Here is a 15,073-nt window from a genome sequence, read left to right as displayed (position 1 = left end):
TGCTTCACAGCTGACAGTGTCTTTTCAGATCACCCAGCTGGGCTCTCTGTCTGTTGTTCATAACACCATCAAAAAGTAAACTGTGCCCTTGGCTGAACTTGGGAAGTGCTTCTTGAAAGCACATGGGGTTTATGCACCTGTTAGGTGTGAAATGGGTCAGTATCATATCGCCATGTACAGAAAGGCTGCTCAGCCTTCACAGGTAGAGCACAGAGAAAAAGTGGCATAATTCTCATTTAAATAAAGCCCCCTTAAATGGTTAATACATGCTTTTCTTAGACAGTAAGTCTGTAAGAGTGAAACTCAGTGTCTCAGGACTGGGAGGTGCAGTCCCTATGCTTAGACATTCCTTTCTTACACATCTTCTTTTTTATTGCCATCTTGTTTCAGGTGATGCTGCCCAGAGAACAGGGTTTCCTTTATGCCATCTCCTCTTTCCACATCTTTTGATTAGTTCTGCCAGCTAGATTTTCCAGCAATAGTCACATTACTCTTGCTGCAAGTGCAAAATATACTGGACTTACCAAGAACCAGCAGCTGGGAGCTTTCAGTTACTTCCCCACGAAGATTGGCTGCCCTGCAGGAGTACAACCCCTGATCTGACAGAGAAACATTTGTAATTAGCAGCAAACCATCATGCACACGGTGAGCAGAGGACAGCTTGACTTTGTTCTTAAACCAAGTAACTTCTGCTTCAGGAACACCTAGAAAAACATTGACAAAACACAACACAAGTAAGATACAGTGGTGGATAAACAGTGCTGTGGTTGCTACAGACAAAATTATTAGGATAGAACAAGGTTTTAATATGGCTTACAAGTGACATTTTGCAGTTATGAAGTGTTTAGTCAACTCTTTCACATTGCTTGCCTTTATGAATCTTAGATCCCTCTTGAGACAGAAAGCAAGAGCTAAAACCAAATTGAAATCTTTCCTTTTAGTGTCCCAGAGTTGTACAAGTGAACTCTGAACTCATCACTCTTAAAAGCAACCCTTTATTGGAGTACAAAAAAAACGTTAATCTAGTCTAGTACCTGGTCTCTGGAAGAAGTCCTAAGTTGGTGCCTTCCCCTGCCTCCCACTAGTTTCATCTCAGGAACTTTCTGAGAGAGAAGTAGTTTCTGTGCAGTTGGGGGCCCTCCACGGACTTCTATTAATTCATTCATTCTTCCTTTTTTGAAGTTATGCAAACATTGAGCATGTACATCTTCAGAAAAGCAGTTTCAATGATGTTACCAGGTGTCTTCAGACAAGAGATTGTTACATATTCATAACCCATTATAGGAAGAATTGCCTCCTTTTGTGTGCTTGGAACTCAGATCCAGCTATTGTTGTTGGGTACCTTCTTATACGAATTGGTTCTGATGTGTAGCTAGCAAGACTTCTGGTCTTGCAGCAGATGGTATGTCCTTGGGATTTCTACCTCAATTTAAATGCATACCAGATCTGGTAATTGTGTCACTGACTACTAAACAGTTGGTTTATATGAAAAGGGATTGGGAGCCTCAACAGATGGGATAGACATATGGAGCTGTGACTGGTAGGAAGTTATACTGTGTAGACCCATGGCTGTAAGGACCAGCACATCACAAATCGCGGTGGAGTGCAGGCACTCCCATATGCAGTAGCCTCTGTATGTGGGAGTCAGTTCACCTCCTTCATGTTAACTTTCAGTTTTCTTGTGTCTACTGTAGATTAAGGGTATTAGTACAGGCAGTTATTCTTAAGTATCTGCTGCTCACCTAAAGCCTTCCCTGCCACATGTCCTGGCAGCACATTCTTCTGCCCATTGCCCATACCTTCCTGATTGTACCTCCATGTCAAAAAAACAACCCCACTCTCCCAGTCATGTGGCACTGGTATCAAAATACCTCACCTGGGCTGTGTTGAGCATGACCACCCATTTGTCAGTATTCACAGACTGCCTCATTTCAGGTGCCTCACTAAGAATGTGCAGATGGAAGTGGGAAAGGGAGATTTTCCCTATTTTTCCACATCAAAGCATTGTGGCCTTTTTTCCACCTCTCCCCGTGTCACCTGGTGACTTTGCCAAGACATCTGGAATAAATATATCTGGGCTTGGCAGCCAGGAAGGAAAGCTGAAGCCCTGTAAGGGCAGAGGGTCTCATACACATTCAGAAAGTAGCAGGAAGCAGGTTGGAAAAGACTGAAGGGTTTTTCTCACCTTTGTCTGAGAGTAAATAGCATATGCTAATCTGAACCTTTCATGACATGCACAGAAAACTACTCATTTGTGTCTATGATGCTGTTTTCCAAAATCTTACCCTTGTTTGTGTTGCTACAATTCAGCTTCTTCAAAAGGATGGGCTGTTGTCCTGTTTCTGACCCCCTCTGCTGTGATAGGACCAGTATGCAGCTTTCCATCTGGCAGCTACTCTTTGACCTACGTGGCATGGGTGGGCTGAACACCACTTATAACCTCATTCTGGTTTTTTCCAGAGCATCCAGACAGAGTCCTCAGGGGAGTTCAGACAACTGCTGGACAGCAAAGAATCCCAACCCTTGAGTTTATTCAAGCCTGCATGTTTACTGTGTTTTTACTGCAGGGAAAATCAGTCTGAGAATTGAGCTCTGAAGAGCAAAGGAGAGAAAATGAAGACTCTTCCAGTCCTGCTATCCCTGAGATGGAAAAAAGCCTTGCATCCCAGCACTTGTCTTCTGACTGCTACCCTAGTCAAGAGATGATCCTCTCTCTCTTGCAGTCTAAGCTACTTACAACGCATAGGTTTTGACATTATGGCTATTGCTGAACTTAGGCAAGGAAGTATCAAGAAATGTACTTCAGAAATTAACAATCACAAGAATATAAAATGATAAAACTTTCTCCAATTCCAACTAGGGAATTTACTCTTTGTTTTGAAAACTGAAATCGGGTAAAGTGTTCAAGTTTGTCTTGACACTAAGGGAAGATAAGTGCAGACAGTGGAAAGAACGAGGAGTGCTGAGAAAGGTAAAGAAGAAGGGAATGGGACAACGAGGAGTTCACATGACCATGGTCCTCAGGAGCAGGGACCCAAATAAAATAAAAAAAACCCAACCCACAGAGACACAGAGACAATTAATTGCTTCTTGCAGAGAGATGCTCAGACAGGCCAGAAAGACACATTCCTCTCACACACATTTCAGTAAAAGGGGAAGCAACAAGGAGTCAGAGGCAAGGACCTTAATCTTGAGTTGAGGAAGGGTGCCCTAGAAAATGCCAAGCAGCTCCACCAAGCCCTTCTCCTGACTGTTACCCTACACAGCGAGCTGTTCCTTTGCCGGCAGCGTGACGCGTCCGTGCCGACATGACGTCACGAGAAGCTAACCCCTACAGTTTGGTTCCGCCGGTTTGGTTTATAGGAGCAGCAGCTTCACTCTCCTTTGTGCTCCCACCTTCAGTGAGCGGCACATGGGAGTCAGCTGGAGACAGGGGGAGCGGGAGGCAGCCCGCACCGTCGTTGCGCAGCGTTGCCGCGAGGGGTAGCAAGAGCATTGCGGTCTGTTCCGCTGGGCAAGGCGGGACGGCAGCGGGGGGAGCGCGTTCGCCTTGCAGAAACGATCACCGAGCCTGGAAGCCCGAGAGGTGCCTGCTGGAAACAAAACCCGCTTTGCTGGGCAGGCAAGGCTTAAGTTACACAAGCCTATTCGTCTTCAGCTTCCCCGTCCATCACTCTGCATGTATCCAGTGCAAAAGGGCTACCTGGGGTACGTCTCATGCAGAGCTGTGCATGCCAGTCAAGGCAAGTTTGCTAAACCAGGAGCTTTTGGGCAAAGGAAGCAGTGCAATACAAAGGTCTAGTAGTGGTGATGTGTTTCCTATGCCATAATATACTTGAAATTGTGATTTGCGTGCCAGAATCTGGTATGGCCGACGAACAAACACAGGTCATAAAGCAAAGTAAGAAATAGAAAAAAATATATTCTTCAGCATGTACATACAATACAGAAGAAAGGAATGTTCAGGAGAGTTGAAAAACCTGCAAGCTGAAACATCAGAGAGAGAAGGATATACAGGGCAGGATGCTAATATATTTTAAATCACCCTTCTAAACCTGTTCTGACTCAACAGTGGCTAATGGTACATGACATTTTGCAGACAGGTGCCTCTATTAGAAGTCTTATGGCCCGAAGCATACCACAGAGAAATGCCTTTAAGAACTATATTTTTAAAATTCATTCCTCCTTTCATGTCGAACTCCATTTTCAACATCAGTTCGGACCAGGTTCTGGTATCCAAACTCTACGATTTAAGTGCTGAAGTCAACAGAGAGCTTCTTAGTGATATTGATGTGATCCAGATTGCTCCCACATCCCATTTGGAAGCAAAATTGCCCACAGCAATCAAGCTGCCCACACCAGAAATGCTGCTGGCTTTCTGAAGCTTGGAGAAAATCCTCCAGCTGTAAGTCACAGGCATCTGCAACAGCTGTGAGTGACTTTTGGCTGGGAGTTTCCTTAGGATTAGCTTTGGAGAAGTTTGCTATTCACCACAATCACCTATGTTTAAAAAGTATTCCTTCACCTCTAAAGATAAAGTGGTGAAGTTGCATCAAGTTAAATAAGGATTATTTTCAAGCTGGAACAAAACCACACCACCACCTTTGTGCTATAACCAAACCAGTTTCATCCTGACATAATTCATAGCAAGGGCAAATTAAACTCCCATGCATCCAGGATTATTTTGTTTTCCCTGTCTTTTACCTATTATCTACAGATTTCAGCTCAGAACACAGGTTTTGACAGTGCTTACACCTTTCATAAGAAGTTAAAGAGCAATATAAAATTACTCCCTAGGCTCTGGTAATGGTCTCTTTCATTATCTCCTGCTTTTAAGAAACCTTCTCCAGGCTTATCAACAACTGTCAGCAGCAAGTGTGTATTTCTTTCCCTTGACAGCAAGAGCAGCTTTGGAAAATGTCAGAACTGATCCTCATACTTAATATTTCTCTTATAAATATTTATTCTGCTGTCCTGCTGATTCTCAGTAAAGACATGTCCTTACATGAGCCAAAGCATCATGATCCAATACATGTACGGTCCTATACAACAGACTGTACAGCACAGAGATAGCAAGACAGCTTATAATGATGAGATTAACAGACACCAAATTCTGATCTGGAACAACTCTCAGTTGCTGTGCTGGCTCAGGGCATCCTGAAATCACTACAGGGAAAGCATTAGAAGAAGAAAAAGACTATAGCTTTATGAAATCATGTGAAGAGTTATTTAATTTCACCTGGGTAAGTCTCCACATAATTTCTGGATATGTTAGTTTGCTTTCTGATTATGTTCACTTCATTCTCACATTCTAATTTCTTTATCAAATGTTGTTGTGTTACCCACTGTGCATCAATTTACTATGTTTAGATGGCCGTTTCATTGTTAATGCCTTCTGCAGAACTCTGGCAAACCATGCAGCTGTAAAGTTCATCTGCTCTGAAGAAGTCACTAGGATACGACACGTTTGCTGACTGAAGTGATAGTGCATGCTACTTTTCTCCTTACAACTGAGGACTCTAAGTAGAATGATCAAAAATATATTAAAGGTTTGGATAATCACAAACCTGGTGCCAAATCAAAAAGAAAACAAAACCCAAAAGCCAAAACGTGCCTACATTAGAAGGAAAATCATACTTATTGTCATGTTTTTTAACAGCTTTTATGAGATGGTATGTTTTCCATGCATAGGTGAGACAGGTGATAGAAAACACCCTGTTTCTGGATCTCTTCTCATATGTACCTTTTTTTTTTAAAAAAAAAATTACTGTTGAATTATTAACATTATTTGTATCAAAATAGGATTCCTGTGCCAATAAAATATTTCTGCTTTCATTGCTCACTTTCTTATTCCCTGTGTAACATCACAGCTTGTGTTTTATGACTTTACCATAATTTCAACAGTATTAATCTCTGGTGTCAAACAGAGTTGACATTTTCTGTGGAGGCAGTAGCAGAAGAAAAACACCCATGAAGACAATTATGATTTAAGCCATTTTCTTCTGTATTACAGAATAATCCAACATACAGTAGTGCTACTAGATAGCAAGAAGCCTTCCTCTGGGAAAGAAGACAGTGATTCTGCAAAAATTTTCCATTGTGTATGTACATTGTCATAGCAGTTAGGCTTCCTGAAATCGCTAAAGAGGATTTTCCTCTCAGAAAAGGCACTGAATCTGCGCCTCTGATCATTCTGTGCTCCCTTCCTGTAGTTTCTGATGCCATAAGATCTGTGGCAACTTCACTCAGCCATGTTCTGTACTTTTCATGGTGTCTTTATACTGAGTGGAAATGGCTGCACTTCTTAAATTAGCATTCACACTATCTACACCTTTGAGCCTCCCCATCTGCAACTGAGAGAAACCAGAGAGAAAAATAATAAATAATGTAGGTTCATATAATACTTTTGCATGCTATCAGTGCAGGTTGCCATGCAGGGGCCTGGGGATAAAAGTACAACTTTCATCTCCTCCTTCTTTGAAAGACACTGGACATCAGCATGACTGCACGGGAGCCTCTAGTGTTTATGTTGAGAAGGCAACAGAATTACTGAATTTACTTCTTCATAAAACACTAGGAAAAATTATACTGTATTTTTCTTTCATTATCCCACTGAGAGTAATTAATGAATTGGGATCCCAGCCTACTGTTTGCAGACTATTGTGCATGCTTTCCTAAAGGGCATATGACCAAATAGTGACACTTGAGGCAAATACTCTTTTTGTTTGAGAACTTGAATAGGGATGTGGTTTTTAGCACTTGAAGAAGGAAAACTGACAACCATTAACTGCCTGAAGTGAGCAGGAAGTGTGAAAAACAGGGAATTTATGTATTTACAGTGCAGATGCTTAGAATCATCTGGGAAATTGCAGCCTTGGATAACATTGCTAAGAGGAACAAAACCTACTGCAGAAGCAGAGCCAGAAAGAGGAGTGATACATCATGCTGCATATCTCTAACAAAGATGCCTGTTGTATTCTCCCATAGCTTTTCTTGTTAGTATTGATACTGCACTTTTCTGGCTAGTATTGATAAAAGGAGGACAACTTCTATACTAAGAACTAATGCAGGTAATGAAGTTTGCCTGAGTCCTAGGAAAAACTCTCAGTTTCAGCCAGCTGCACCTGGAGACATCAATTTAACCAAGAACTCCACAGAAATTTATAGCTGAAGGCACCTGCACAGAAGACCAAGTAGTTTCTCACCTGCGACCTGGCAGTTAATGGTGACGTTTGCTCTCTGGATTGTTTTCACTGTGCTTCCAATATCAACAGTGACAGCAGGCGATTCAGTGTTGATCACAGTAGCTCTTGATGCCTTTATCAGTGGCTTTCCTGCATGAAAGAAGCACCACAGTTTATCAGACCAAGTACACTGGACTTCCATAGGACAGATAGCTTGGGACAATGTGTGAAAGTTCCTACACAGGACAGGTGGATAAGGGAAAGTGCTGGAGCATGAGGCCACCAGCTCTTTATAATACTACAGTGTCACCAAATTCCATGTGAAAAGCTCTCTTGGGAAAAGAAAAAAGCATACTTAGAGCAGAAGCAGAATTGCTTTACAGCCATATGGACACGCATAAGAACCAGCTGAATCAATAAACATCGTTACACTTGGAGCTCCAGCAAGATGTTTGCCCAGTGCTGCAACCAAAACACCACCCTTTGCCAAAGCCCAAACATGGGAAAAAGAACCCCAAGTGATAGCTAGAGGCACATTAACAGTGCAGGAGGTTTAGAGCAACATGCAAGCTGTTTCTACACATTGATCATGCTTTCTTTAATGTACTGTGGGAATGGTAAGACCAGATCATAACCAGCAAGTTTGCTCATGATGGCTAGCATAAGAAGATGAGGGACATAAACATGCTCCTTTCTGGTTTATCTGAAGCCTGTGGTAGCGGTAACATTGTTTAGCAAAGATACCTGCCTTGCCTACAGCAAACTTTTCAAATTATTTTCAGTGTGCCTCCAACAGAGGTGACAGCAAGAAAGTGGATCAAGGTGTTCCTCTGCTGCTCTGCCTGACTGTGGGATTAGCTGTGGAGTTATCCCACCATGGGGGAAGAAGCAGCCTTCTGCAGCTCCTTTTGTAGGGCCACTGTAAAGGCATGACGACGTGACACAAAAGAGTTCAGAGATACTAGGGCTTAGCTCAGAAAGCTGGGAGTGAAGCAGCAAAGCTGTCACAGCTACTTTAAGGCAGCCCCCTGACCCAGCCAAAATGCTCTGTAGGCATGATGTTGGCAGGAGGGGCAGATGTTGACAACATTGTTTTAAATGCTATGGGACCTGGGTGCTTTTGACTCAGTGTTATATTTTCAAACTCATCTTTACCCAAAAATGAACACATTTTTTCCCCTTTAAATGAATATCTAGGTAGAAAGGAGATTCAGATGTCATCGTTTGCTTCCAGAAGCTGTAGTTTTAGGCTAACATCTACCACTGGCTTCATCTGTGTGTTAATCTGGAGGTGATGTGTGAAGAAAAGATGGAGGTGAGGAAAAGAATTTGGTTTCATTGAGTTCATGGAGAGTCCTGAAAATTTAATTTAGACCTAACTATAAATTGCTTCATATAACTGTAGTTCCAGGGCTTTTAAAAGATGTTTTTCATCTGGAATTCCTGTCATATCAGGGTTTTTTGGTTTTTTTTTTTTTGTTTTTTTTGGGGGGGTTTTGGTGGGTAGCTTTTTGTTTTGTTTTGGTATATTTTTAATTTGTTTTGTTTTGATGCTTTTCTAAGAATAGAAAAGCAAACTATTACATTTTATTGTTGAAATATCTCCAAAAGTTTTGATGCTTTATGGCAAAGCCTAGAGAAAAGAAAGAAAGTTTATTCAGCTATATATCAGCCTTTTATTTTCCTGATTGGTTTCCACAATCTCATCAAAAGATTAAAAATATATTAACTGTTCAACCCATAAAGGAGTAGCAAACCATTGAGAAAAATGGAAGGGTATTCCACTGTCTTTTTTTCCACGCATGTGTTAAACTAATCAGAAAATTCTTCAATGAAATAAGCTTTCATCCCCTCTCCCAATCCCTCTAAATACAGTCTCAGCTTTCCAATTTTTTTTGAGAAAGTACTTCCATTATGCCAAAAAGGTGGTTGCTTTGTTCCAAAAACTGCTCAGTATCTCATTTTGTTATTTATGGCCTCATTTTATAAGATGTTCAGCTCTTTGCCTTGGATGTGAGATGGAAATGTATACCATATCCCATGTAGAGTTCAGCTTGAGTTTCAGATGCACAAATGTTAATTCAGCTAAAAAGGTTAAACTGCAGCCTTGATAATTACAATCTAAAAGCTAATGGCTTTCCTGCACCGCATGTATATCTAATGCTCAGTTTACTTTTCTATAGCTTGATGCAAAACCATCTCCACAATTTATATTGTACAAAGACTATGGCTATTATACTCACTGGAGCAATATGGACAGAATAGCAGTTTTGGCTGATGATATTTTTAACCTCAGTTTTTTGCTGGTGCAATACAAGAGGTTCACTGTAGAGCTGCTTCATACAAAACATTATATTGTCCTAGCAGCAATACCACTGCCCAGCTGCCTGAGATTTGACAAAGATATTCCTGATCAGCAGTAGTGTAAAAAAAGACCAATCTCTTTGGTTTTGCCTACAGGTAGTATGTAGCTTTGATGAAGATCTTCCTTTTCCTCCCTGGGGGATTCAGACGTTCTCCTTCCAAAGGACAGACAAGGTCTCTTTCCAGTTGGATTACTGATCATCAGAACTTCACCGCTGGCCACTGCTGAATTCTTAGATTTTCTTTATGCTCCTCTTATCTGAAATTTTCGCTGTGTTTGATGCAAAAACCTCAAGGTCATCCTTCCTCTGTTGATACATGGATAAAATGGCAGGTGATGGTCACTGCCTGCATGTTGGAGGCCTCTAAATGTTTCCACATTCTGGGGCAGTGGAGAGGTCTGAAAAATCAATAAGCTTTGTAGCATTCCTACTGTGTTTCCTTTTGCCTTTGTGACAGGATCTTCCCTAAGACCGCCCTGCTCTGCCACAGGTCTTAGCTGTCTCTTCTGTTCCTTCATCTTACTCAACAGCTCCTCACTCATGGTTTCTGCTCTGTCCTTCTACTAGTCCTGATGTTGTGAGCCTGCTGACGTTGCGGGTTGACAAACCTCAAAAAAGCTGGATTCATGGACTACCTCCCATTTCCCTTGGCTTTTACGTGGGTGACTTTTCTTTAGAACTGAAATCAAAACTAACAAAGGAAATTTAGACTGCTTTAGAACTCAACTGTTACTAGAGAAATATAAACATAGAAGTTCATTTTTTGTGAACCTCTATTTGCAAGCAACTGAAACACTGTCAGCCATGTTTGTGCCACAATGGATCTAATATGCTCTTCAGCTCTGCTATTTTTGGGGCTTGCTTAACATACTTATGAATAAATCCTTCAAGTGGTCTGTTAGGCTTGAAAAGCTCAGTGATAGGTTTACAATGCATTGAGAGGCTTGGATTGCACTGTCCATATAGACTCTGAGTAAGTGTGGTGAGCACTGTCCTGAAAGCATGTTAAACACAGGAAATGAGAAAAAGCACTGACCACTTGCACAAATCCACAAATCTCATCACCAGTCTGTGAAAGTTTGACTATGACACAGGGTTTCCCAAGCTCACACCCTGTGTTTTCACCAGTCTACTTCCGTTGACCCATCTTGCCCACCCAGCATCCGCAGCCATCTGTTCCCTCACAGTATCTTTCTGGGATTCCACAAGTAGCAGGGATGATCCTGCAGTCACAGAGAGTGAGATATTACCTGCTAGAGTGACAGCAATGGAGACAGAGTCAGATCCCAGGGCATTGGATGCGTTGCAGGCATAGAAACCCACATCAGCTTCCACAGGTGCAAGAATCTGCAAGGAGTCATCAGGCTGAAGTAGCATCCTACAGTAAAGCAGAAAGAAATATGTAAAAGTTTGTGTGAGTCTGAACACATTTACTGGGATTTGTTAAGGTTTAGGTAATTTTTTTCTGTTCAGGCCTTTAGGTCATATTTAAAAATCTAACAAAGCCTTACACTGAGACTGTGAGCTGTGATTATTTCATTTTAATTTTAGTCCCATTCACAGTTCTTCTACTGCTCATATGTGTATTAGAGAAAGCACCTAAGATATCTGTCCATAGTTTGTGACACCTCCTCCTCTGCCATGTCACCTCCTGTATGACATTGAGTGAGTTGCCTAGCCTCCCTGTCCCCCAGTTCTGCAAAGTAGGTGTAGTAATAGTAAAGAAAAAAACAAATTATTGCAAGGGAAAAATTACAAAACCTGCTTGGCAGAAAGAACTGAGGTGAGCCACAAGCTCAGTGTTAAAGCCTGAAATAGACTCGAAATTGCTGGGCAGTTTGTACAAACTACGCAGTCTTCCTGTTACTCTAATAATGAAGACAGAGAGGAATACACAGCTCCTTGGGCTGAACCAACTGTTTCTTTGCCAGTAAGAGGAGCCTACTGTGATGTCAGGGTACTGTTCGTGGTTAAATGGAATGCATATGACCTTAGAGCTCTTACGAACTGCTTCTTTTCCCAGTCTAGTTTTGCAGTGGTATTACTCCATCAGGTACTGATGTATTCAAGGAAGAATTCAGTCCATGGGCTTTTGTCAATGCGTACGTTCTCTTATTTTCAGCACAGTGCGTTTCATGATTATTGTTCCTTTCTCTTAATTTTGTTTTTTAGCTGAAACTGTTGATAAAATCTAATGATAATTTATTTTTCTCATCAGCAGCTTTCAGCAGCTGTTGTATGCAAACTCTTAGTTGAGGCTGTGATTGACAGTGACAAGGGTGAAAGTGGGGGAGGGATATGCCTGTAAAACACATGCAAGAAAAGTCTGCTCGCAGATCCTGGAATTGATGAGTTTCTCTGCGCTCCCATCCCCTCAGTGAAAATTGTTGTCTCATGGATGAAAAAGCAGCAGCAGATACGTGATCTTGCACAACACTGTGGGTGGCAGATCTCTAAAACCAACCAGATTAGGGCCACCCATTAAAATCTATTATTGGAGAAAATCCAGAGTTAAAATTCTTTCTTGACTTTTTTTTTTTAGTAGCAATAATAGTAAAAATAAATGAGAGCTGCCTTTTGTCAACCAAGTTTTGCAAATGCTTAGAGAAATGCACATTTTGCATGAAAAAATTGTTACTTTGCATCTTTGCTTGCATGGCAGAAAACCCCCTAATGGTTGAAAGAATTTCCTCCCCACTTCTGATTTCAAGGATCTTTTTTTCTTATCACTTAGTCATAAACTGGACAGACTTCTAGTTAGACACTGCTATCAGTGCCAGCAACTAACAAGCTTACTTACAAAACTAGTGTTAGAATACATCAGTATCTCATACATACTTTTTTGTTCAATCTCTACATGTAATTCACCATATCTTAAGAACCCATACCAAATTATACTGGCATATAACCGTTTAAAGTTGCATGTGTTTTGCCTGCATGTGTGCAAATATAGTATGTAGACCTATATATGTCAGTTCTACATCAAACTAACACTCACAACACTCTAAAAAATGTTTCTGGAAATACTTCCATCATCTTCAGGTTGAGGAAAGAGCTTGCTTAATATTGCACCTTGTAAAACACAACGGATCATAATTTTTTTGTTGTTGATCAACTCTGCTGATATAAACATCTCTTCATCAGTTGAAGTCACCTCAAGATCTAGCACAAATATTTTTAGAAATAGAAACAGGCTAGGTAGGTAGCTGTCCCTAAAAAACCCAAAACAACTCCAGTGTAGCTCTATCTTCCTACTTTCTCAACCTAAGTTTTAACGTCCTTCTCTAGAAAGAAAGCTAATGTCCTCTTCTTGTCAATAATTCCTTCTCTTATTTATGTGTCACAACTTGGAATAGCTGCTTTTCTTGAAAGCAGACCTTCTATTATCCCTCTTTGTATAGAATGATTTTGGCTGGATTCCCTATTTGTGAGTAGATTGCTATTTTTGTTATGTATTGAGTTGCTTGTCAATGATGAAAAAAAATACCAGCTGTAGCAATTCTTTCTCTCAGCAGCAGTCTTCAGGATCTCTTTTACAGACTTAAAATAATACAGCTTGATGTCTAATCAGTCTCATCTCAAATGCTTCACACTGGATTGTCTGTAAGACAAACATGTATCTCACAGGACCTACATCGGTGACTAATTAAGGTGGCACCTCACAAACACCTAATTCAGTATCATCTACCATTTATATTCTGCCTCATATCCATTTATAAAATACATTTCTGCTTTAAAAAAATGAATTATCAGGTACCACAGGATTCCCAGTGGTGGAATGAACAGCATACTTGGAAGGGTAACTAAGAAAAGCAGGAATCCCTCATAGATTTTCCCCCTTTTAAAACTGATTGCTAAAGAAATTAACGTGAGTTTTCTTTGAAATAAAGCATTTTTCTGTCACTTACTGAAGTCTCCAGACTTTGGTATACATACTAGCAGGTTCTGAAGCTACACTCAAAATTCATGCTGGCGTTAACCTGACACTTGAACCTTGGGAGAGGTTATGGACGCTCATGGTAAGTATGCCCTCAGGCTGAGTATGCTTACTCAAGTTAAGGATCTTTTTACTGGAACCACACAAACATTTTCAACTGCTGCAGCTTCTTATGTCAATCTACCGAGTAACTGAAAACCAACAGTTTTTTGGGGCCTGTGTTATATTTTCTTGTGACAGTACCTAAACTGAAGCTAAAAAAATTATTTTTTTGCCAGTGGAACCATGTGGTAGGAGTCATAAATGCTTTTAGGTGGATTTGCCTTGTTAACGGAGGGAGGCAATGGCAATAGGAGCTGCGTTGCTGGTCCAGACAAAATCTGCAGCCACAAGGCGTGTAACTGAGAGCGTTTATCTAGGTATAGACAGCGATCACCCAACATGAAATCAGCAGTCTACACTCTAAAAATCACATTACACTGAAAATCACATTACAAGGTAGATACAAACAGAATCTTAGTATACTCCATAGGGCATGAGCTGGGGACTTCAGCACAGCTTTGACTTTCCTCACCGAAGTGTCTCTCTCTAATACTTGTACAGAAAGGCCCATTTATATAGATTTTAATATTTCCATTAGGAAAGAGGTGGGTTGGAAAACCAATTTCTCATTGCCATTCAGTGGCTTGGACTGGATTCAGAGGGCCTTGCAGTTCACAGCAGTATGCTATGAAACCACTTAAACCGTGGCTTTCATTTACACGGCTGACCAGTGAGAACCCAGGTAAACATCCACAACTCAATTTTTTTATGCACCATGATTTCTATACTTGCATTAAGTCCAAAGTTACAGATGCTGAGTAACTCTAAAGCCCAGAACACTGGTCATTTCCTCCCTGACCCATCAGCCTGGAGGAACTATAAGTGATGAGTACAAAGTAAGTTCCTAAGATGAAAGCTGCCTAAGCCTTTAAAGAAGAGCTGCCAATAAAGAACACTAGTAACTAGAGTGTTTTCTACACTTTCCTGAGTCTTTCTGATTGAAAGTTTGAGCACACATAGTTGCTTGATAATTCCGAAATACAATACAGCATTTAACGCTATTTCACCAGAAATTAATCATTAAAAAATAGTTGAAAGGCATTGTAAAATTAAAGAAAAAAAAAAAACCCTCAAACTAAAATTTCAGAAACTGTAAGACACTTGTTGTCAGCCAAATGAATCTGCATATTGCTACACTGTGGCTGATTATATGGTGTGAGATAAATTTGTAATTTTCTCATGCGTGACATGTCCAGCACTAAGCACACATGGACTTTGTGCAACCTCCATTCCCTCTCCAGCATACCACAGAAATCACAGTAACTTCAAATGGGGGTGGAGGAGTTGGGGGGTGGAAATCCTTAACAGCACAATTCCAACAGGATATAACTACTGGCAATGAAAATACATATATGAAAGTTTTGGGGGACCATGAAGATATTTTCATGGGAATATGGCTAAAAGGACATTATAGGGCCAAGTCTTGATTAAGACTGCATGTGACTTCCACAAGAGATACATTCTTGTTTTTAGTGTCTCCTCCC

At 40.8% G+C, this 15,073-nt stretch overlaps 1 protein-coding gene across 1 annotated transcript in view; it reads right to left on the bottom strand.

The window, feature by feature from the left end:
* ADAMTSL1 (ADAMTS like 1) overlaps positions 1 to 15,073 on the bottom strand; it is a gene marked incomplete at both ends in the record, with an annotated part of 454,988 nt that overhangs the window by 26,287 nt on the left and 413,628 nt on the right. Inside the window, 3 exons of the mRNA XM_084278732.1 lie at positions 525 to 704; positions 7,206 to 7,334; positions 10,801 to 10,928. Of these exons, the coding sequence (XP_084134858.1) occupies positions 525 to 704; positions 7,206 to 7,334; positions 10,801 to 10,928 (437 nt within the window). The remainder of the gene's footprint in view (positions 1 to 524; positions 705 to 7,205; positions 7,335 to 10,800; positions 10,929 to 15,073) is intronic.

This window comes from Gallinula chloropus (assembly GCF_964237585.1).
Source record: "Gallinula chloropus genome assembly, chromosome: Z".
Classification (NCBI taxonomy): Eukaryota; Metazoa; Chordata; class Aves; order Gruiformes; family Rallidae; genus Gallinula; species Gallinula chloropus.
This window is presented reverse-complemented; position numbering and strand designations above follow the sequence as displayed.